Here is a 25,476-nt window from a genome sequence, read left to right as displayed (position 1 = left end):
TGCGTGCAATAGAGGGGAAAAAAGGAGACTTAGCCATAAGCCCCTTCACAGTATCAAATTCACCAAGCCCTGTAGATCCCTTGTCAAGTGAGCTTAGTTCTTAACCCAGATATTGAAATGCATTTCTATTCAGAGCACGCGTATGATATGGTCATTGTTGGAGTAGGATATAGATATGCAAATGCCAGAAAACTGCATTTTGGCAAAGAAATAGATGTCTGCATCACCCTCTCAGGTGACGTGACACATAGCATGACCAGTAATGTTTAATTAACGCAGGGTACTAATGTGCTGAGCATGCAGGCCACGGAACAGGTGGTGTTATAAAACGTTGGCAGCTGATGGAGGTTTGGTTAGTACACACCTCAGGAGTTGTGTATTTTCTCACTCCGGTGTCTTTTTGATAAGTAAAAAACGCGGTAACTATGGAATATTAAAACGTTTCAGTGTTGAATTAAACCTTGTGCACGTCCCGGTCTCAAAGGTGAGTAATGCACGAGGCGTTCGGTGAGTGAAGCCAAGTAAATGTATTTCAATGCCAGGATGTCAAGATGAAACGTTTTTTAAATCAGTCATCCCGGATCGTTTCCCGAGAATTACACCGTTTATCGCGCCAGCATTTCCACTTGACAGGTTTGACATCTCAGAGCCGTCAGGAAGAACATTTGACTAATTGAATCGCAAACAAGCAAACACGTCTGCAGCGCCGGTGCGACAAATGTCTGTGTTGCAGCCCTGCAAAAAATAATATTTTACTCTGATGCAGAGCAAGCAGTGCCAGCAACACCTTAAAGCCAAAGGCTGGAAATCTCAGCAGGGATGAGGGGGAGGCTGCTTCCCCTCATCCTCCTCCTACCCTCTAACCCTTAGGGCTGCATTGTTCCCCGGGAATCCTGTGGAGGTGTCGGAGTCCTATGATGTGCCAAATCTTTTTCTTCCTTTAGCTACAGAGTCCTTGCAATTGTTATTCTCCGCCTGCATAGATGGCAAAAAGCATGCGTGACTTGCTGTGGTGCAGGGATAGGCAAGAGTTTTTTTTTGTTTACAGAGTACACATGAGGGAGGCAAAGTGAGGCTTCCAAATGTGACAGTGTGGGACCTTCCAGGCACAGACGTACAGAAAAGGAAAATTCACATGACTGCACATGCAAATCCATGAACACACAGTGGTTTAACAAAAAGAGTAGAGGAAAAAAAAATACAGTATAAACAAGCAGTCACAAGCAGGCACGTGTTTCTCTCCCTCTCACATGCACTTGTACAAAAAAACGCAGCATGACATATACTGTTTGTTTAGCAAGCAATTCACATCGGGATAATTAAAACAAGCGGAGTTATGGCAACACAGAATAATGAATCATTAAGTGTAAGCCAGAGTGACTTACATCTCGCAGCGTTGTGAACTCACTTTTCCCATTAGCCTCTTACAAGCTGTCAGACAGCACGACCACATCCTTCATCTCCAAACAGAGAGGACAGGAGGAGGAGAGAGGGGGACAGCGGGATGCTGAAAGCACTCGTACAGGAGATGAGACAGAGGATGATTCTTGGGTGAAGTATTCTGGGGCGAAATTTTTTAGAGAGGGAAGAGAGAAGGACAGAAAGGTGAGAACGCACAAAGGAGAAGAGAGAGGGTCGTGATGGCGGCTGCTGTATTGGCCTCAGCATGTCCGACAGCCATCCAATCCACTTAGATTGGTGACCTGTATCACAGTGCAGGGTCGCATCCGCACGGCGCTTTATCGGCCAAATAAAAAGGAAAAGGGGGAAGAAAAGGTTCCTCATCAGCAGGAGCACAAAGTTCACTGGCTGAGTGGCTGACTACAATCTCAAGGTCACGCCTTGTTTGACTCGTTCCTGACTGGCGAGCCACGAGGTCAGCGTTAAGTGGAAGGGGACAAAACAACAAACAAACAAAGTCATTATGCAGAGGGCAGAGGAAGTTGTTGCTGGCGTCAAAACAGAAAGAGCTCAAGGTTTACTTCTTATTGAGGGTCAGCCTTTCATTAGGTTTTTTCATTTAATCTTCCAGAATTGTCTCATGGCGTTTTTACCCAGTGTACTACAGCGTGATACATTTTAGCCGGTCTGCTTCTTTTGTAAGGGAGTGTAATTTTGTAATTTTGTAACTCATTATCAGCTGTGAAGTTACTGGTTAGTTGAAGAAGATTCTCAACTGCCTGCTGTCCTTTGTAGTTTGCTGTTTTAAAGCGGGTGCAGCTTTCAGCGCCGCTGCTGCTGCTGTTGTGGTGATGGGCTGTAAATGGCAGAAGACGCCATCAACATCTACTCAGCCTCTCTTAAAAGTGGTGATCAAGGCATTGCAAATTATATTTCCTCATCTTCCCTTTTGTCATGAATTCACGGCGCTCATATTGTTGGTTCTCCAGTGAAGAGCTACCTCAAATGACCCATGCTGTCATCCCCATCTCACCAAAGCCACCGTCAGATGGCAAAGCATGTGAGCGGAGTGTCAGCGCTTCAGAAACCCACGGGTAACACGGGAAGTCACAAAGTTGTTTCGTCCATCGAAGACACACATTAAAGCCGAGATGTCTATTTTAACCGGCAGTATAATGCTTTATTGAGAGGGTAGCTGAGACTCAGGAAGGAAGGAAGAAGATGGAGAGGCTAAGTGACAGAGTGATGCAGCTGGGTATGAACTATTAGGCCACTCTGAAAATCTGCTTGCAGTATATAGGCCACTCAACAGATACTCTTCTCTGCAGGCGTCAGTCGATGATTTCTGAAGGGACGAAAGGGAGTCGTGTTCACCAACGTTGCACTTTACCATAAAGTCAAATAAACATAGAGGCAACTCTAATGGCGTTCCCGTGAAGTCTTCTCAATTCACGAAGGCCCTTGTGTAACGGTTCCATTCAAATTTAGGTTTATTGCATTTGATTGCAAGTCCACCGTTTTCAGTTAGAATCTTCAGACAAAGTAGCACACAACATGTAATAGCATCTCTGAGGCTAATAGTCATGACTACAGAAAGGATTGGTGTGTTTAGAGAACCGTAGCAGGCGGAAATGTAGAACTGCCTGAAGACCGCAGCATCAATAGAAAGCGATCAGGGGATGGTGTGTTGACACAAGCGTGAGAAGTCTGTGAATACACACTCCAATAGGCAGGTCTGTGGGAATGCAAGGTGAAGAATGAAAATGTACACATGTCAGTGGGCTCAACATGTTTCTATTCCCCGACAGCCTCACGATTGACTGTTCGCTCAACCCCCGAACAGCGATTGTGCGATCATGTCTTATCAACTGTGACCAGGCACAGCAGGCTTTGGATTCCTACACATGTGAAAGCAGTGCTCTCGAGGCTGTAGCACGAGTGATACTCCAGAATCCAAAGAGTCTGGGGAGTCAAATCGTTTTTTGAGCTAGCCTGTGGGAAAAAAAGCTAGTTGAATGTAGCCGGCAACCTCCGGCTACATTCAACTAGCTTTTAGAAGTTTTTTATAATGTGCCATCTCTCGTATTTCCTCCGGTTGCAAAAATAAATCTGATTGTATGGAAGTCTATAATTACATTCCCTCCGTAAACATTGTAAACATGAGTTTATGGCCTCAATCGCGGTTTTCAATTCATTAGTGAATGATGGTCTCATTCAGAGTAAAATTGACCATAAAGCAGAGTATGCTTTAGGGCGGGCTTACTGGGACTGACTACCAGAGACATATCGGGCTTCACTACGTCACTCCTCCGCTTTCCAAATATGGTAACTTCCGTTCACCTGTTAAAAAAAACAACAACAGCCATCCACAAACCAGTGGGTGACCTCACGATGACTAGGTGCCCTTATTATTTCAATAAGATTGAAGGTTGAATGGTGCTGAAAGATATTGATATGGTGTACGCACAGTGACCGGTGAGCAAAAGGGGCCCATGGACAGCAAAATACATAGCGTCTGAGAATTGCTTTGACGAAAACTAAATTTCAAGGAAAAAGGAGATTGTAGTGAGTCACTAGGAGTCACTAGATGAACAAGATGCCTGCTGATGGCTGCATTCACCCCGTTAGTAATCTGTGACCACACAGAAACCCCTCTAGTAGGTAAGCAAAGAAATCTCCTTTGGAATGAGGCAACAGCTGCTGCCTACCCACTGCTTAATATTATCTCGTGGTGGGTACGACCATCAAAGAGTATTTAAGAGGTACATTGTCAAAGACATGAAGGCCCCTCAGGGCAATATACACTCTTCACATGCTGCACAATCCTTTCTGCTTTGTAGGCTGTGACAGAAGGAGACGATTATGTATACCCTCAGCCATATTAAGAGAACATCATAAACATTGGAAAATGTGGGACCTGACATTTCCCATTTTTGTCTTTGTCTCTCTTTCATGACACAAACTACACGGTTAGATTGCTATTCCACAATTCACCCATCTACCAGTTGGGTATATTGGGTACATACCAGAGAGCCGCATAGAAAACTGCATTGCAGTATTATGGCACAAGAGTGTCGGTATATTATTCCGTCTTCTTGCATTTGACCTGCTAAAGTAGTCGATACGTACGTCTTGGCGGGGCCTGAGATCCGTGTGCCAGCCTTGTAACGGGGATCCCTTTGGCCTGGACCTGAGCGTGCGCTCAAGGCTGCATCAAACATGGATGTGTGAACGGGGAGAGCCAGCTAAATGAAGGTCCTGGCAGAGAGACCCCATCCACACAGTAATCACAACTCTATCTGTCTCTGCATGCACAGGGTGCTAAGCTCAGATTTCTCTTATCAGGGAAAGTCATAGTGCAGAGGGCAGTCAGCTCAAACCCATGCAATAATCCTCCCGTGTGGACGAGGGCTCAATCCACACGGATGACACTTGATGCTGTGATCCCTCTTCGTTTTGCTGTGATCATTTTTGGATTATACTGCTTCAAACGCCTACCTTCAGCCACAGCGTCCTCATAGACAAACTTCAGGTGTCAAAGTCCTGCTGAATGTAACATAAAGAGGGATTCAAAGATTCATTTGTAGTTCGTGCACCAATTCTGGCAGACCATAATATATAAAGAGATACAAGCAAGTAATGAGTTGCACTACAAGTTAAGCAATGCTTTCTTGTGGGGACGACTGACATTGCCAAGTTAACTTTTTCAGTGCTGTGAAAAATGTAACTTTATACCTGAATTATGGTATGTCTTTTCATAATTAGAACCTTTCAACTGGAGAATGACCAGCATCGGACATCCTAAGCCAGTAGTTAAGTAACAGCTTGTGTTTATTTTTCCCAGCCTGTTCAGTATTTACAGCTGCAAGTGTTATCCCAGATCAAAATGCTCTCTCTTTTAGCTTAGTTTGGTTATTTAAGAACTGCTTTTCTTTTTCTAACAGCTGTTTAAATCATCCCTTTGCTCACCAAACAATAAAAAACTCCATCTGTGTTGTGGTTAACCAGCGCCAGAACACAGATTGACTCATTCACAACTAAATGTGCCTGTGTGACCATCCTCATTTTTGTCTAGGATGGTGAGTGTGTATTAAAGTGTTCATTGTGTTAGTTGTAAATGTTGTCAACTGAGTGAGTTTCCTTTAATCCACTGCTGGTATTTGTTTGTTAATTACAACCTTTTTCTCCATGGGTTATTCGTTCCTAACAGGATACTTGCCTGAGCAATCACGGTCCTACATTTGCCAGTGTGAGCCGTATCAAATGAGTGTCACATTGTGTGTCTTCCGCATTTGTTTTACCAAGCGAAAAATCTATGCCCTGCAGCCATGTTTGTCAATCTGGAAGCACAATATAGAGAACAAAATCCGAGAACAGGAGGAAAGAAATGTGTATTAGTTATTTTAGAGGAATAATTACCCATGCTGCATCTCATTACATACTGGACTCCTACAGTGCACTTGGCTACTTAGGAAAAAAAAAGAAGGAAAAACCCAAGAGCACTTCATGAAGACATTTCATTATCAGAGATGCTGTCATTTTGGCACAATTGTATTATCGCGGATGCTTCTAGCATAGCGGGGCCCGTTCCTGTCTATTCACAGACTGTTTGTCTGCTGCTTCATCTCCATGTTATCTGTTGTGATCGGTGTGTCAAACCCACTATAGAGAGAGAACATTGAAGGGCCCTCATCTCGGCTTCAAGTTCCTTGTTAGCGCAGCTCAAAGCTAATTAAATTTGCTTTATGCCTGAAAAGGTGCAACAGTACGCAGAACTGTGGGGGTGATATTTGGGGTTTGAAGGGTGGGGCCCTGTTAGTGGCAAATGAAGCTGCAGGCAATTGTGAACCGGATGGGGAAGACCTCTGACTTCCTGGCGACTCAGTTGGTCATTATTATGGCGATAATCAAACCCTCAATGTCACTCTGTCCCGCGTTCGGCTCGAGACACGCCGAAATCTAGACACGGGAAACAGGGAATCATCAAATATCAGACAGTGCAGCTCACATGGTCAGGTGACCAAACCAGTGATCCCGGATCAGTTCTGCTATTCCTAGAAGCTTGTTGAAAGCGAGCCCGGAGGCTCATTTAATAGTGTGTATCGCGTATACAGACTGAATTTGAGAATATAATCACAGCTCACAGAGGCTGCCTTTTGATGGTTTCTTGGAAAAAGCTGAAACCATTCCAAAAACAACAACAAAGAAGGAAACCGATGGTGATTGAAGGCAAAAAATAGCATCAATTAACAAGGCAACTAATGATAGACAAATCATAATTAGAATGCACGGCAGTAATACTGTGTTTTTCAATTCCTTGGTTTAGTGGTTAGGGATACATAAAGTATGAAGCATTATGTTTACCAGCATGAGCTATTACAGCCAATTAAATTTCATTTAGCCCTACATTGTAGCAGAAGGTTGAAAGAGCTGTGTTGTGAATATTTGCTCAAACATTATCCTCAAATATATGTTTCCCTTCCTTCAGTCACCTTGAGTAACAAAATGCTTGACTGTATTGAAATCTGAGCTGATATTATGAATATTAATGTGGATGCAGCACAGAGCCAATGAGGGTGGATTCCAATTGTTGGCCCTGGAAGACGCATATGTGCTGACCCTTGTGCCAAAAAAAGTAGTTTATATAAAGGGCAGCGAGACCTTTAACTCCAGGCATATTGGTTGTGCTGCTTCTTCATAAAGTGGCATGAGTCATAAGGTTGGGGCCTGCTTCCTCTGTGTGCGGACAGCCTGTGGTATTATCAGGAATACCAAATTATTATGCCTGCTTTATCAGCAAAATATGGACCGTACAAAAAGGTCTTCCACTCCCTGCACTCTGAATGCCTTAACAATGTGTTAATCCGATGGCCTCTTCGGCAGTCACAAGCTGCCGTTCACTTGTCGCTATGTGAGTACGTGAGGTGCCGTCCCGTTAAAATGGATGATGATTTTTGTGTTATGTTTGAAAGACCAAAAGAAAATGAAGGACGGTCCCCTTCCCCCTTGATGTTTTTATTTATTTATTTTTCTTCGGCATTCTGTGCAGTTGCTCTCCGGCTCCACCTGTGCTGTGGCACAAATACCACAGTGGAGACAGACTGGAGCCGAGCACACTCTGAACAGCAAATCAAAACTCCCGAGCAGCTCAACCAGTGACTGGGATTCCACCTTTTCTTTTTTCCGTCGGCACATAGACAGACAAATAAACCCCACATGCAAAAACGAGGCCACACACAGACACCGTGTGACATTAAGTGCACTTTGACAGGCTGATATAGAGGTCACGGTCTCTCAATTGTGTGTTATGTCAAGAGAAAATGCTTAAATGTAGACCCAGCAACCAGACAGAATGACAGTTGTTGAATCATTGCATTTTTGATACTTGACACTTGGCCATCGTTGGCCCTATGGAAGCTTCACTGATATTCTTCCTCATTCAGACCATTTTCAGAGTCTGCCATTGAGCTGCAAATGCAGTATTAATGGCTCAACAAGGCATGCATGGTGATACGCTTTCTGTTACTATGGAGTGAACACGCCGTCTTGTCCCTGGAACGACAGCCTCAAGATTTTTTATTTATACGTGAATGTAAATCAGCAGAGTAAAGAAGTCACTGAGGCTGTTTTCTCGCTCAGCTGAAGGTCAGCGTGTGTGAATAGGGAACGACAGGGGACTGAGCGTGTGTGTGTGTGTGTGTGTGTGTGTGTGTGTGTGTGTGTGTGTGTGTGCGAGAGAGGGAGGACTGCATAAAGTATAGAGTTGTGTGTGTGTGTGTGTGTGTGTGTGTGCACTGAAGAGAGAGAGGAGAAATACTGCATTAAATGTAACTCTGCAGACAGACAGGCTTTTCCTGAGCCCCATATCTGGTTACTTATGTGGGGACATAGAGTTAAAAATCTCTCCTGTTCCTGCAGTGCTGTGTGTGTGTGTGTGTGTGTGTGTGTGTGTGTGTGTGTGTGTGTGTGTGTGTGTGTGTGTGTGTGTCCACTGTCACCCATGTGCAACAGCTGCAGAATATATTTCTTTACCTGGCCGAGTCTGCAAGAGCTCATCAGATGAAGCACAAAGAAGCGGTCGTGTTGTGAGCGGGGTCATGATGTGCAGATGAGCTGGTGTACTTTGACACACATTTTCAAGTTTCTCAAATGTAACTAAGTTGCTCTCGATTCAGAAATAAGATTACTGTGTAACCCGGTGCCCACCTGCAATGGCATGAACAGTCGCCCTGAGCGAGCTGTTTTCCATGTTAAACCTCCCGTTTCATGAAGTAACGTCACTGTTTGATGTGTGCAGATTAGAATTTCAACACCTCGGAAAAAGAAGCGGATATTATATTCCATTGCCACGGGTGATAGGTCAGAGGAAAGCTATTTTTCTGGCCTTAAATAATTTTGCGGGAGACCTTGTGCTCTTGAAAGTGATGTAAAATTGATGTCGGCGTTGGCAGAGTGGCTCATATTTCCTTTCCAGTGGCCTCTCTGCTTCAGAAGTTTTTGGTGCATGTCATGGCAAATCTTGTTAGAATTCAAATTCAATCATTTCCTCAGAGAGAAAATACATTCATTTACGCTGCTTATTTACATAGCGTATTTTTATATGTATAAGCAGACAATGAATAATGTTCATCTCATTAAGGCGCTGCATAAATTGCTTTTGCCTTCTTCATTTTTGTTTTGAGATTTGTGGTGAAACAAAAAATGATTTTTATTTAAATCATCAACTGGCAATTTTGTTCCACTATCGCGCTGCCAAAAGCATGACATGGGGTGAAAGAAATTTGAGTTAATTTATAATCATCTGTCCTCAAAGGGAACGCGCAGAATTGGGAGCCATCAGCAGGAAATGTGTAAGTAGGTGACATCAGAAAAGTAGCCAGAGACAATTTCTGCTCGAATTCTGGAGAGACTTTGTATGCAAACTTTAGGAGCGTGTGTGTGTATGCGTGTGTTTGCGTGTGCGTGTGTGTGTGTTTGTGGTTCCATCTCGGTAATTATAAGTTGTGTCTGTCTGTATATCCCTGGTGAGCGGATATGTTGGGTATTGTTTGTACATCCACTAACTTAATTACAAAAAAGTTGTTGTGTGTGCTTATTCAGAAAGTGGATATTGTTTTGGCAAGTAACACTATTTGTTTTTAAGACGATAAGACCCCGTGTTGCAGTATTTAACAGAGACTTGTCTTGTTCGACACCATTTATGCAGTTTCGGAGACATCTGCTGTTTTCCATGGAGCCTCCATGGAGCCATGCAGGTGAAGAAGCTGGCGTGGCTTCTTGTTGTTTACATAAAACATCCGCTCTGGTTTGTTCTCCACTGCTTGCTGTATCATACTAGTGTGTGCTTCGACAGGAGCTTCCAGCTGCCTCTGAGATTGCAGAAGAGAGTGTGTGTGTGTGTGTGTGTGTGTATATATAGTTATTATTTCTATGAAACAAGACGTGTGCAGATATCTTACAAGGGTAATTTTCGCTGTGAAATGACGCTTTATCTGTTGCTTCATCAGCAGTTGTTGATTCCTCTCTGGAGATTGCCCAACAAACGCAAAGACATGGCAGCTGCTTCTTTAGAGGAGGGCATTAATCCGCGGCAGGGCAGTTCCTGTAAAAAATGGAGGGATCCAGGGCATTTTGCCACAGTCTGCTGCCTCACTATCCCTCACTTCTCCTCTTCTCTCCTCTCCTTTCCTCTCGTCTGAGGATGTGACTCTGCTGGCCTGTTGCCACGACTCTCTGGATGGCAGCGGCTGCTCATGAATGACCAGAGCCATATTGAGGGCCAGGCCCCATGTCTCTAGTTCAAACACACACACACCTACACACACACACAAACGTGGACTATTCGGGGCACGCCATATTGCGGGCCCAGCTGGTGGGATCAGAGCTGAAGTCTTGCAGGCCATTTTCTGCTCTCTGCAGGTTTCCACCATATTTGGTTGGATAAAAAAAAAATTTTTTTCAATTCTCTCTCGCTCTCTTTCTTGTCATATGTGGGCGTGCAAATATTGTTTCTTGATGAAGTTACGTTGGCAGATATCATCGCTACCGGCCGAACAACAGGATGGAAGACATAGACCCATTCGTGGCACACACAATAGGAAAAGCTCCTCTGGCATTCTGTTGTGCCTTTAATCCATCCTCGCCTTTGAATCCTCAGCCAGGAGCTGCAGCGCACGGAGCACGAGCAGCAGAGAGATGCTCCGTCTTTCCTCTCTCATCTCGCGCTCCCCCGCGTCCAGCTTTCTTCGTCTCGGCCCCTCCTTTGTTTGCATTTCGGCAACGGCCAACTGAAATATTGATGAACCCCATCTGACCCCCCTCGGCGCCGTGTCAGCAGCGTCTTTAGTGCTCCGTAAGAGGAACGCGGCGGTCAGCTGCTTATTGAGAAGCACTTGCGTTGGACAGACATCACATGATGCAGACATGTGTGCATCATGTGGCGCCAGCTGGTTCCCAACCTCCCGTGGGTTGGGAACCGGAGATGGAACCGTGATGTTGACTTTAGTCCCTGCGGAGAAGGGACTCTTTAATCCCCCTACATGGATTGACTGATTTGCCACAGCCAACAAGACAGCGATACCCTCCACAGCCAGGCTCTTACTGCCACTTAAAGGAGGCACAGGGACTTCTATAAGTTCAGAAAACACCACAGATTGCCTCCCGCACCTTCTTTTTTTGTACATCTCATCTCTCCCTTCAGTAACCAGGGGACATTTTTGTCTTGAAGCTCTCCGGCGTGCCCTGTAACCTGCTTCCGTGAAGCACCGGAGGAGATTTAAGAATGTGTTGGATTGCTTATGAGGCGCCACTCAAACACAAGTCCCCCACAGGGCTTTGGGGTTTCACAGCAAAAAAAGATTAGACAGACATATTTTCTTGTTCCTCCACAGACGTAAATAGTTTGTCTGTTGCGCCAGCGGCAACAGCAGGTTATGGAAACCTGAGCTCTGAGTAGCTCGCTTCCGTTGCGGTTGCCATTTCTTCCATATGACTTGGAGATAACTACATCCTCTTCATCTCATCTCTCTTTCACCTCTTTTAGCACATAAGAGCCCACTTCCTTTTTTCTCTCCTGACCTCTCAGAAACCTGACCCGTCCTGTGCAGCACACAAAGTGCTAATATGTGTATGCAACACAGGTCGCAGGAACAGTGCCAGTCATAGAGTTTTCTTCACATTTTTCCCTCGTGTCATCATATTTCTAACAGTGTACGGCTTTGCGAACCATGTGTAATCTCAGCATAACGCCGAAACACAAGCTCTCTTGCGCAATGAATGTGTTAAACAAATATATTCAAAATCATACAATCATCAAACTGAAAATAAAGGACTTTTTCTCACTGTTAATCAGTGATAATAATAATGTCCAGTAATAGCCTCTTATTAAAACGTCCTCTAATTAGTCCTCTAATTATTTATTTAGACAACAGTGTTTATTCATGTGATCGCAATGTGATTCAATAAATGATAGCGCTAAATAATTGAAAAATGCTAGTATAAATGATAAAAATACTGGTTATTTTTGTCCTCCAGAGATTTGTTTCATTATAGCTCTATATATCTGTCTGAATGAATCAGCCTTCGTTTCTGGTGCAATAACTGATACCATTCGACAATATTTGAAAAATCAGAAATGTACCATCTCAAATCTAGCAGTGGAGAAATTCAGCGTACTTTTCAAAGACCCCCCAGTTAGGTTTAATTAACTCGGAGCCAGCAAATCAATAACCGAGCGCTGAATTCAGGAGCTTCACACATTCCAAGTGAACTGGATGAGATTCATATTGCTGACGTCCCATATTTATCACAGAGCTATGGCTCCCTTAAATATTACATAAAGCCAAGGACACTGGTGGACCTAGCTAGTTATTCCACTCCTTTGATCAACATTATCAAAACACGGTGTCACTCCAGATTTATCTGCGGGGCTATTCTGGGATTCATGTGTCGTACTGCAGACATCACAGGCATTTGGCTCTCTGCAGCGGCCCCTGTTGAACTGGACCTCACTGCACGTGATACAACGTTGCGTTTCGATGACGAGAGACGCTTTCTGATCTAAATGCTAATGTCGTATCCTGTAGGCGGAGTATACTCACTTTCCTTGTAAAACCCTGCCCGTCTCTCCTGTCCAACCGTGTCTCCCACGGTTCTGATGGACGGGCCTGCAGGAATTAAGTTTAGATTGAGGCTCGGCTGCATGACTGGCTGCTGGGGATTTGGTGCTTTACGTGTATTTCATTTTATATGGGCGAGTGCGTGCGTGGTTGCGTGCGTGCGTCTGTGTGGACGTCCTGAGTGCACCTGTGTCTGTCTGTAGGTTTGTGGAATACGTCATAACTGCTGCTTTTTCACTCAAATTTAGACAAGGGCCACGAGCACGCATCTCCGGTTCTCAGCTGTTGGTTTCGCCTCTCACAATGTCACTGTCATGAGAGGCCGGATAAACAAATACAAACCTGTTTAGATAAGTGTATGAAATAGTTCAGTGTTGAGCTGAATGGTCAATCAACACCAACTTGATACTCCTGGATGCAGTGGCAGCTGGCCAATAGAGGTCCATAGGGCCTGGCGCCACCTTGAGCCACAAAATAAATAAATAATAATAATAAATTATACAATATTTGTGTTTTTGAAATATGGAATACATCCAGTAATATTTGAAAAATAGGATATCTGCTTAAAATATATGCTTTTCCTGCACCTCCTCATCAGGACGTCCTGATGGAGTTATCCACACATGATAACTCCATCAAGCTGCCATATTGGGCAAAGTGAACGTTGCTACCAGCTGGACGATGGACACAGGATTGAGGTGAAGAAACACAACGAGGAGGTGGATAAAAACAGGCACACTTTCATCCCTAACAAGGTTCATAGGGGCATCGTAATATATAAACATGTTCTATTAGATTATATATTTGTATGTGATTATATAATATTTATATTTTATTATAATATATTTATGAAATTTATATTATATGATATTTATATATCATATTATACTGAATATTATTATGATATATATATATATATATACATTAATATACTGAATTGTATGAATGAGATGTCCTTATTATGTCAGTGTTGCAATAAATATGATATACGTAACTGCAAAGTAGTAATGTGTGTTTGATACTTTGTTTGCATTGAATCATACTGGGATGTTTGCTGAAATTAATTGGATGGTCATACCAAAAAATAATTCCACCAGCCGCCTCTGCCCGGATGTGTGTTTGACTTTAAGAAACAGGCCTTGATTCTTTACCAGCTTCAGTGCCCTTATCTGGAGTCCTCACATGCTATCACAATTGGATCTTCGAGCGAGCGTGATGTCATAAATTCCTAATTAACACTCTTTCCAGACACCTTTATTGACTTTTTGGTTCCAAATCACCCAGGAATGACTGAAGAATGGCAGCACTGTCTGGTCAGCCTCATCCCGAAGGGTAATATTCAGAGCGTCATAAAAGGCCAAGATAGAACCATAAATATCACAGCAGATTGACGTCTGATATTAATTTGATTAGGGGGACGAGCCAGACGTCGGAGGGAATTGGGTGTTAGCACTGCATATTCTTGGACCAAAAGTAAATGGGAACGTGGCCTCATCTCCCTGTTTGATGAGTTGGTTCTTACCGTCCACTGTGGCATATGGATCATAGGGCATGCCGTGATCTCAGAAGGGTCTGTTTGCGTCCACAGCAACAGACTCGGCCAAACGTTCAGAGGAACTAAGGACCACTGGCAGCGACACATTGTGTGGGAGGAAACCCTTTGTAGTTTTAATCCTGTCCTTATGCCCAGGCCTTGATCATAGAGTCACACTAGGATCGTGTGCTGCTGCACGTCTCTTACTGTATCTCTGCAGGTCGGCTATGGTTTCAGATTGACTGGTCAAAGGTTTGCAGCACTAATTCCTTGTGTAATATGAGCAAAGGCATACTAGCCATCATAATTATGTCGTAGACATTCTTTGTTACACATGTAAAGAGCAGCAGGAGACGGCACCGGTTGTGTTCCTCCATAGTTACAACTTGTGCTGTCTCTTAAAACAAAACGTAACATTTTCTTACAGTCTCTCCAATTGACATTTTAACAGAGCCATGTGTTTTATTTTTGGGATGCTGTCATGTGTGAGGTGACCTTGTGACTGTGGCTGTGATTGTCATGATTCAATTCCAGTCAGTAAATCCGAGACATTCATTGGCAGGATATCAGAGACTGGCGTTTGAAAGAAAATGTAATTCCTCTTAAAATAGTAGTTAGAAACGTTGTATTTATCGCAGAGGCATCTCGGAAGGTGATTGAATGAAAAGAATTTTTATGTATTAAATGAAAAAGAAAATTTGATTGCATTTTTCTTATACTGAAAACAACTCTACATTACTCGTCTTGTATGCATAATTATCTCAGCTGTGCTGAAAGCAACCATGGTCTTTCATCCTGTGACATTTTAGGAAAAAATAGTTTCAGAGATGAGCAGGGCTGCATTTGATTGATAAGTAAATATATCAAGTATTCTTTAAATAATCGTCTAATTAGTCGTGCAGTCTATAAAATGTCAAAAGAATAACGACAACACAAGTATTATAACTCACCAGAGTGTTGAAAGAGACAGAAACAAACAGGAAAAAAATATTAATTTTAGTATGAATATAATCCGAGGAAAGCAAGCATCAAGGAATAAAATGTACCAAAACAAACCTCTGAAGTAATCACCAAAAAGACACACACACACACACACACACACACACAGTCTCAACAGACCCTCTCATATATTCTGTTATGGTATCAAAAACATTCTCTCAAGCAAACTTTTGTGCAGGCGTCACAGATAAAGTGCACCAGGAACACACTTAGTCAACAGGAGATTTCAGCTCATAACACACATAAGTTTATAACATGAGTGGGTTTCATATTTTTCACATTTTCTATCTTCTATCTGTTCGACTTCATGAACCTTCCTCTGGCTGTAACTGATGGTGTGTAGGTTGTGACTGGATTGTCAGATTTACAATAAAGTGTTTTCTTTCAAGGAACGAGTTGTTGATATTCTGGCCGTTACACTGCAGTAGATTTCCGTGAACTGGACTTTGATGGAGATTCCAGCTGTGGCCAGTGTGGCAAACTGGTGTAATCGGTCAATAAAACCAGGCTATAACTATGAATGAATGCATTTATAATGATAAATCTGGGTTTAAAGTGTGAGGTGCAGTTTGGGTTATGTGGGTGTTTACTGGTCAGCTAAGGATCTAATGAAAGCCTCTAATTGCGTTGCATCATGGGAAATGTAGCATCAAGTAATGTCGGAATTTAAGCCGAAAATAATTAACCCGTATGAAGGTTACGTTTTTTTTAATCCATCTCTTGCTAGGCCCAAACTTTATGAAAGTGTGATAGTGGAATACCAATACTCCTCAGACAGAGTCCAGCTTTGCATTGTCAACCAGTAGTAGCCAAACTCTGAACAAGACAATAGGCCGATTATGCCACCGTACATCTACAGCAGTCCACTAATATTACACTGATAAAGTTAAAAACGTCAAAAGTTACTATAAATGAATGATTAAAATAAATATATTTATAAATAAATACTAGATTACATGCATCTCTTGCTACCATTATAACAAAAAACTATAATAATCAATGAAACATTTATGTTTTAGTCGGCGTTTGACAGCATAAAGCAATTGAATTGGTTATCCTTTAGAGATACAATTTTTGTTGAAAAAAAGAAAAGAAAACAATGTGAAGACTTGAGAGGCGTATCCTTATGTTCAAGGTGACACTGGAGTCATTCAGCTTTAGTTTTAATGAAGGATTTCTTTGCACAGGTCTTTTATTATCTAACTAGACAGCACATTTCACTTTACCGCATACTGTTTGTCGGCAGGAATATCTTTGTAATCTAAACCACATGCAATGCTGCCCGCCATACCGAATCCAACCCATACTGTATTTATTTATTTTATCACTTGTCTTAACCTGTTCTTAAATGGGGACATTTGTTGAGATCTAACATCACTCATGTGTCACTATTTGTCCGTAGTGGAGCTGGAAATGTGTTTGCTTCTCTCTGTGAAGCATTGTCTGTTGGTTCCCTTTGAGCTCTAATCTTTTCACTCCCGTCTGTCTTTGCATCATAAGTATGTCGAAGGAGCTGCCAGCTGCACTCAGCATCACAGAGAATGTTTGAATACTATCGCGTCCACTTCACACTCTCCGTCTCAGCCCAGGCTCCCTGCTCTGGCCCACTCTGCTGTGCTCCACATAGTTCCCCTCTTCCCTTCCGTGCCTCAACGGACGCGCGTTTCTCCCCCCAGTCTCTCTCGCTTTACCCCCTCACCTGTGAAGCGGAGGCGCAGAGCCCCGTTGCTCTGAGTCGATGGATGGATCTGTGTGTGGAGGCAGCCGACTCAGATGTGTCCTCCGGGCTATGAGCGGAATCAGTAGGATGCACAGAGCCCCACTGAGCTCTGGTAAAAGTGTGTAACTCTCAGAGACAGCAGCACTGACGTAAATTGTATTGAATTTGGAGTTAAGGGCCTGAAACTCAATGAATGGAAAAGTTCTAGATTCAGATAGTCTTTGCAGGTTTTCATATTTATTCAAAAGGGCTGATGGTAATCCTTGTCCCTTGCAATGTATAGGCTTTATGCTATATTCTCATTGTGTGACGTCTACATCTGGCAGCGTTTATAACTGATTCGCCTTGATAATTTGGAGTTGCTACCTTTTTCAGATAATACATCTGGCTCCAGAACTGCAAAACGTGTGGTTAAATCAACTCAAGGCTTTGTGGAGGCTAAAGCCAATTATCTGTTAAAATGCTGGTCTTCAATGTCTGGGATTCGGCACATTCACTAATCGTTCAGTGAATGAAAGCTCTCCAGAGCCACATAGAAAACTCAACAACAAAAAAGCAGGATAAAAACAGACATATCTTTTGTTAGTTTCTGAAAAGGTGGAAAAGTGACATTCTCCTGTCATCACCAACAATTGTGTGTGATGCTTTTCTCTCTCTATTCAATGGCACTTTCATGTCAGTATGCCAGACATAAGGCAGCAGCTGGTTAGCTTAGCTTAGCATAAAGACTTGAAAAATGCGGAACAGACAGCTTGGCTCTGTCTAAAGGAAAAACTAAAATCCACTTACTGGTTACTCTAAAGTTGATTAATCTTCTTGTTGTATCTCATTTGTTTAATCCTGACAAAATCCGAAGCGTAAAAACTAAAAGTTGTGGTCTTGCAGGAGTGATGTGCTGGAAAATGTATTGACTGGGACCTTGTGCTGGTAGATGGATTATTTATTTTTTTATCGTGGGACAGAGTTTCCTCCATTCCCCCCAGTGTGTTGAGCAAAACTCAGAGGAGCAGCTTGTCTCCAGAATGATATTAATAAGTGATGCACCTTAAAGGTCAGTCCACCTTCGGGGCTAACCCCCTGCACTTTAGTCAGCAGCCAGGTGGTGAGCAAGAAACAGGAACTTGACTTGGGTCTTGAGGAAATGTACAGTGTCCACTCATTACATGCATACAGTCTGTGGTTTGGGTACCTGTGTTAGGCAACTGGCGTAAGAAAAGCTTACATTAAGTAAAGTTACGTACCAAAACTGATGTAAAATGTGTCCACTTTGACTTTGTTTCATGTGTTTGTTTGACCCATCCATCTTTCCTCCCACCCACCCTGTTGTCTTATATTGTATTACACACAGACATTCGTAATCTATCAACTCTTCCTTTAGATAGATAATGCACGACCCACTATTATTTAATATGCAACGGTTTTAATATTTCCTCATTTTAAACCATCATACTTTGAATGTGCCTGGTAAATTGCAACCCTAAATATATGCTGAAACCTGATCCTCCATATGTGCATTACAACCACAATACATGCGCTTCCTCAAGGCTGTTTTTTACTCTACAACTGTGAAACACAAGAGGTTGGATTAGCTTGTCTATGTCGATTGGGTATTACTGGATTTACCTTTAAGACCATTCAGTGGAAACTCTCTCTCCATCTGTCTGGAGGTGGAGCCATCACCGACGCTCAGCTGACAGAAGACTATTACCAAAGCAGAACAATGTGCAGTCTAGTGGTAGACCTGATTTAGCTGCACAGTCCTGGAGAAAAAGGTTGGTTCTCTGAGTCAATAAGGGCATTTATATTGTTATTCCAATTGTTTCCTCACCTGAGGTTAAAACTCAGCCCCGGCGAGGTCACACAGATAGACACAACTTGAACACAGCAATAATTATCCAGTTTTATTGAAATTTGCCATGCAGTTGGCCTTTGTTCTCTAATGATATGCACATGGGGAGCTAGGTACATTTAAAGTCAAAGCTCTGTGAGATCCGCTTGTTGTGTGAATATGTTCAGCGTTACACCCTGGCTTCGGCCCAGAGAGTGTTCAGCATCTCAATGTGATAAATCACCACCTGTCAGAGTTAACGACGGGTTATTTACGGCAACATTAATCAATAAAATTACAGACTACAAATTGCAACAGGGTGTTCAATTGCAGCATAACAGTGGAAACACACACACAGACATAACCCCTACTAATCCACAATTACCATTTTAATTTTTTTAAGCTCATCTCTGGCCTCTCAATTCTCCTGACCGCAAACATGAAATTGCAGAACATGTATAGTCAAAGCAAACACAGCGAGGGGAGTGTAGAGGAGGAGCTCTGGTATGGCTGTAGCTGCTGCATTGGCTGTCTGCTCAGCGGGGAGGGGCTGAGGGAGAGAGAGAGAGAGAGAGAGAGCGAGAGAGAGAGTTGGGGGAGGAGGGCAGTATTCTTGTTGGGGGATAGGGAATGCCCGTTAGTCGCGTCTGCCAATAATAGCACATCAGCCAGAGCGCTGCCATCGGGAGAGCAGAGCGCAGGCAGTGCGGAGGACTGAGCCGCTGAGCACAGAATGGTACACTAGAGAAGACAGGCACACTCAGAGAGAGGCAGAGTAAAGGAGGAGAGACCGCATCACAAGGAGAGGAGGACAGAGAAGGAGCAGAGCAGTGAAGGGAGGACGGGAGAAAAGTTACCAGGTCAGCAAGATAACGTGGAAGGGGAGCAGCTGAGACTCACCTCTCTCTTTCCCACTGGAGCAGCCCGGCAGCGATAAGCAGCAGAGGAGGAGAGTGATACTACAAGAGGGGACAGAGGGAGTGCTGTAACTTCTTCCCAGGAAAGACAGTCCGGTCATAAGAGCGAGAGTAATGCTCCTCGCAGGTCTCTTCTGCACAGCCACTTCATGACTGTTGCAGCAGCAGCAGCAGGAGACACTTGTGCCTGACATGTGCAGTTCTACTCACTTCTCGACTGAAGACCTTCTCACCCAACTGTGTGCTCTGAGGTGGATGTAGTTTGGCTTGTGGGAGGCTTTTTATCTTCTTCTTTTTTTTTGTGTCCGCTTCAGAGTGTGAAGCAGCGGAGATTTTGGAGGGTGATTTGTTCTGTCCTGTCATCCCTGAGACTATGGTAGACTGTGCGTCAGGGAGCCCTTCATCAGCAGCTGCAGCCCTAGAGCATGGAGAAGTCCAGCAGTGAGGAGTCAGCCATTCACCGTAGCCCCTCCGTAGACAGCCGTGAATCCGATTTTGCCCAAGCCTCCACGTCTGGCCGCCCGTTTGGCAGCCGCGGCTTCACTGCCGGCGCCTTCTACGGCTCCACGGGGCCACGCAAAGACGCACAGCAGGGCCAGGCTGGAGTGGCAGCTGACCCCAGTGCGGGAGACAAGACCAACAACAAGTACAGCTCACCCAAAGGCAGCAAATACGTGGTCTTTTACCTGGATCTATCCTTTGTGTTCCTTTTAGAATTCAAGAAGTGCAACATGGCAAGGGGCTGCCTCTGCTGCTTGAAGTATATGATGTTCATCTTCAATCTCATCTTCTGGGTAAGTGGCTCATCATTTTGTCAATGATTTTCTGATCACACTTCACATGAATCTCGTGGATGGTCATGATACAAATGTGTGGGCTCAAAAGATGATGCGGTAGATCTGGCTTCAGTCACTCAGCGCTAATCATTATTCATGCGAGTGTGGTATAATTTCTTTTCAAATGATAACCGTGAAACGTGATTCTTGTCACTGTAATCATGGGTTTTTATTACATCAGGCCTGTTTCCCCCTGTGCACGTTGCTATTCCTGGATATGACAGAGTCAGTGGCATTGCAGCAGGTCTTCTTTTGCATGAGTGTGTGTGTGTGTGTGTGTGTGTGTGTGTGTGTGTGTGTGTGTGTGTGTGTGTGGAGGGGAGGTGGGGGGGGGGGTGGTCATCGTGGGTTCATAAGGGTCACGCATTCAGAGGGTTATATGATTTACGGTGAACTTGGGAGTTGAAACGCAGCTTTAGGCATGCAAGTGAAAAAGTATATGCCTCCACAGTACAGTTGCATTCATGAGCAACACACCATGCACCAGGGGGATATGAGTTTGAGATGGTCAGCTAGAGTTTTGCATGATGATCTGATATTTGTGCTTCATTTTATTTTTCTCTCTCTTAATGAAATGTCTTTGCTCGAGGGCGAAGCTGACATTAATAATCAAGAACATTCTGAAGTTGATGCACCAGGACATTTGGCTCCATCGGTGTAATTTAAAATGATCAATATTTGTCGTAATTTGTCGGGAAAAAAGAATCATAATGTGATAGTGATCTGTGTGCCAAATCTTCTACAAAAAAATGTATTCGACCCACAGAGACCTGGCCAATGTGTGGCAGGCTCCGCTGTGTACCCATGCATGGGCATTTGTAGTAGAAGTGGGCATCCCTTGAGTGTTTACAGAATGGATTAGAGGGCTTATAGGTTATGAGGCCAAGTCTTTTGTGTGGATGCAGCAAAGCGTAAAAACACCCCGACACTGGGGACTACCAACCCCAGCCCACCATGTCACTGGGTTGTGAGCCCTGCTAACTGGGGCACAGTGGAGGCAACAAAGTGGGCATTAGCTTGAGCCCAGCTGTGATCAGGCCAGCATTGAAAACACACACACGTACACATGCACCACACAAACTGAGATCCATCCCTTTGTCCGCTCCATATACTAAAACGAACCGCACTGACAGCGGCCAGGCTCGGTGGCCCGAAGCTGTGGACGTCTCTGATGCCCCAGGGCGACATCTCCATGTCATACTGGTATCATTAACCAGTCCACAGAGGAAAAGGCCAGCGCGATTGGCAGAGACAAGTGGCTCAGGGGCTCTTCAGCGGACCTCGCCATAATGCAATGTTTGTTTAAGGGAATGACAGGGTCAGAAAAGATTAGCTGATGTTTGATTTGTTAATGCAGACATTGACTTACCTTGATGGGAGCGGACACCTCCTTTGAACTCATTCAGTACATCTACAGTGCAAGTAAGTGCTCCAGCATTGATATTTAGATGGGTAAGGGCAATTTAAGCGATTTCCTAAATCGATTGCCAGTCACATCATTGATTGATCCGTAGTTAATAATGTTTTCCGTTACCAGAAGCTTCATTTCATAAACAGATGATATGGGTTATTCTTATAGAAGGGCTAGAACAGTAGGGGACATGTCAGACCTCCAACACACCATCACTGGGAGCCACACCTGTTCCACTACCTTTCTGTCAAATATAAAATGTGTGTGCGTGCGTGTGCGTGCGTGTGCGTGCGTGTGCGTGCGTGTGCGTGCGTGTGTGTGCGTGTGTGTGCGTGCGTGTGTGTGCGTGTGTGTGCGTGGGGGGGACATAGTGGCTCTGGTCTCTACCCCAGCGCAGCACATCCCCTGCTGTGAAATAATTGAATTTTTACTCTGGTAATGTTCACTTAATGAACACCCACCATGCATTTCCCTTTCTGTTCCCGCAGATTGATACTCTTGTTTTCCTCCCACCAGTAGATCATTTTAATGACAGTTTAATCAGTGTCCCATGGGAAGAGAGTGCGGAGGGGCAGGGGGGGGGGGGGGGGGGGGGGGGGGGGGGGGGGGGGTGTTAGGATGCAGCATGTGGCTGGTGGATCCCTCCATCAGCATGCGACAGCGCAAGCCTCATCAGCAGCTGGCCGGCTGACTGACTTTCTGGATTCGGGATTCGGGGGCCGCAGTGCGCCCAGTTGAAGGTTAGCAGAGCTGGAAATAAAGAGTTCGCTCGTCAGTGAGGGGTCGCGACCGGGTGCCCTGAGCACTCTAATATATAGGGAGGGAGGGCGAGAGGCATGTTGTATCTTGACACCCCTGGGACTGCACTGCTCTACCTCTGACACTCCAGGAATCACAAGGTGACTGCAGCTGGTAGGGAGGTTTGAGTCTGAAGCTCTGACATCTCACCTCAGGACTGAAGGGGGAGTGGTGCGCCGCTGTAACCCGACGCCAGGTACAGCGAGGGAGCTCTCCTTTCTGACATGCTCAAAGAACACTTGCAAACACACAGCCGTTCTCGGACACTACGCTCACCGCCCCCCAACACCACCCGCTCCACGGGGCTTACAGTGGTAACTTGAAGCACAAGGTAAACAGCGGCAGGCATTCCAGGCATCTCCATAGATGCACTCATCCTCAGGCCTCCCAGCAGTTGTTCATGACCATCTGGCTCCTCTTTCTTATAAGGGATTAGAGGAGTCTGAGCTGTAGGGGGAGTCTCGGGTAGATTAGAGCAGTATTGGGTGGTGCTGTTAGGATTGAGAGCACGACTCCTTCGGACAGCTCTATGCTGATGCCAACAATCATCAAAGCAAATGGCCTTTGTGCTGTAGCAATGTGTGGTTTAGTCGGGAGGGGGGCCTGTTGTGCACACACACACACATGCAGTGACACATACAGTGACCAGCCTGATAAGACGATTGATGTTAAGAGCCATTGGTGTCAGCCTTGTGAGCATATTAGTGTCGGTGGTCTTGCTGAGGGAAAGGTCTTCAGCCCTTTACTCTGCAGTATGTCCTCTGAGCACGCAGCCTCCCCTGTTAATCTCTTCCGTTCAAGGTTCAATTGGCTGTCCACTGTTGCAGGTATTTGTCTTGTCCAGTGGTACTGAGCACCTTTTGAAAAGTTAACGTAAGAAAAAGGGCCCGAAAACTACACAGGGATTTATTCTGCCAAATCACAAGCAACATCACACACAAGCTCATTTCCCTTTGCACTGTAGATAAATGGGCCCATCCGAGGTTTGCCGTCATCGTGCCGTATATAAAAATCTCATATCCATATTTAAAAGAAAAGTGTCAGCTCAGCAGTTTTGTCCTACAAGTACATGAGGGGTGGTAGTATCAAAGCATCTCCTTTGTTAGAGCAGAGAAAACCAAATGTGTTTAGCATTCATGAATTCCTATGCTTACTTAGGGGATTGATGCAGGATTTATAAACCATTTGGTCCTACGCAACAGAAAATTAGTTTCCACATCGATTTAATCACTTTGTTTGACATTTAAGGTTTCAAATGTACCTGCGCTGTGACGCTACAAAGAGGAGAGCTATTGGCGGGCTCGGGGTGTCTTGTAAGAACGTCTGCGTCTGATTGAATGAAATTCCTTAAAGCATTTTCCCAAAAGCTGTCCCCCCCCCCACCACCCTCCCCCCGGGAGTTGCGATCCGAGGTGCTGAAAGCAATTTGCCTGTTTTTACTTCTCCACGTCAGCACATAAAAAAAAAGTGAAGTCATCTTTTATCCCTCATGAAAGCGTGTATTGTAACAAACTTGTGTTATTGTTTTGTATTTATCGTCTCCTTTTTTCACAGCTGAACTCCATCAGTCCACTGGCAGGTGAAACAAGGAGGGAGAATAGATGAGGGTTGAGTGGGCTCTGCAGGATAATGAAACAAGCTGTAGATGCTCTGCTGTCACATGCATTTCATTTCGTCAATCCAGCGTGACAGGCTGGCTGTTGAATTCGATTTGAGTTTGAAATGGGAGAATAAAGTGGCAACCTCAGCCAGTCTGTCCACCTGAATTTTTCACCTCTGGCTATGATAGAATAGAGTCGGCGGATTTAATCAATAGTCAATACAAGCAGTCACAGATTATATGTCTTCATCCGTATCAAGCATTTAAACTATATTAATTTGCTCAATTTTCATTGACTATATAGTTGCCTTTTTTTTTGGTCTGCAGCATTTGCATCGAAAACATCACAATATGTAAATGAATCTTAACCAGTTGAAGTCTTGTCATTAGTATTCCCTACTGGCTGACATCTCCGTAGGCCTGCCTTTGTCCAACAGATCTTCTGGTGAGATCTGTCTAATTTACACGTCTCCCCGGCTGCTTCGATTTCCCAGCCGTGTTGTGCGGCGCCTCTGAGCTCATTAGCTCATGTTGCAAATCAACTGGGATGCGGCGCCCCTGTGCTTCACTCTAAGGGGTTCAGGTAATAGAGCATGAGAGTTGGCGGTGTGCAGTAGGCAGCTGGTTGCTTTTGCAAAGGAATTAAGTCTCCCAGCCCCCATCACCCCGTCGCTCTTTGAATGAGGTGGGCTTCAGACTTGATGAGTTGGTTTTGTTAAAGGGTTATTATGACACACCTGAGAAGCTGAAGACGGCAACAAGTTAATAACTTACAAAGGCGGAGATTAAATAAACCATCGTCGCAGAACAAGCACACAGTACAGGTTATTACAGTTATTGCTAGCCATATCAATCCCTTTGGGGATTTTTGACATCACATTTTACGTTTGCTTCTCAGTTCGCATTAAGCAACAAGGGCCCAGTTTTCGCCCAGTTGCTACTGTGTCAGCAATGTGGCCCTGACTTACTACTTACTACTGGCAGGTGAACAACCTGAGAACAGATAAAACAATAGTAGCTGCGATATCGATAACAGCACACCGTTAATTACAGCACATAGGAAAGCTCCATGTTTGGTACATCTCTCCGTCACCTGAAAGTCACCTTATGGTCGCACCAGCACAGTGGCCAAATTTGTTGTGGCCATGGTGTTAATTGGAAAAATATATCATCAAGAATGACTATAAATGAGATCCTTTCTTGGCCCACGCACATGAAACACATATATCTTGTTTTTCTAAATATAGGCCAGAGGAGTTCAGAATGTAAGAATGAAGAGGGGGGGGGGGGGGGGTCATTATTTCTGCAAACATAA

The 25,476-nt window shown here is 44.3% G+C and overlaps 1 protein-coding gene across 1 annotated transcript in view; it reads left to right on the top strand.

Annotated features, from left to right (window-relative positions):
• The first annotated feature begins 19,941 nt into the window (after positions 1-19,941).
• Positions 19,942-25,476, top strand: part of tspan9a (tetraspanin 9a) — a 64,149-nt gene continuing 58,614 nt past the window's right edge. The window contains exon 1 of the mRNA XM_034535291.1: positions 19,942-20,310. Coding sequence (XP_034391182.1) covers positions 19,942-20,310 — 369 coding nt within the window. The remainder of the gene's footprint in view (positions 20,311-25,476) is intronic.

Source organism: Cyclopterus lumpus, chromosome 6 (genome assembly GCF_009769545.1).
Source record: "Cyclopterus lumpus isolate fCycLum1 chromosome 6, fCycLum1.pri, whole genome shotgun sequence".
NCBI lineage: Eukaryota > Metazoa > Chordata > Actinopteri > Perciformes > Cyclopteridae > Cyclopterus > Cyclopterus lumpus.
Note: the sequence above shows the minus strand (reverse complement) of the source record. Positions and strands in the feature narration are given on the sequence as shown.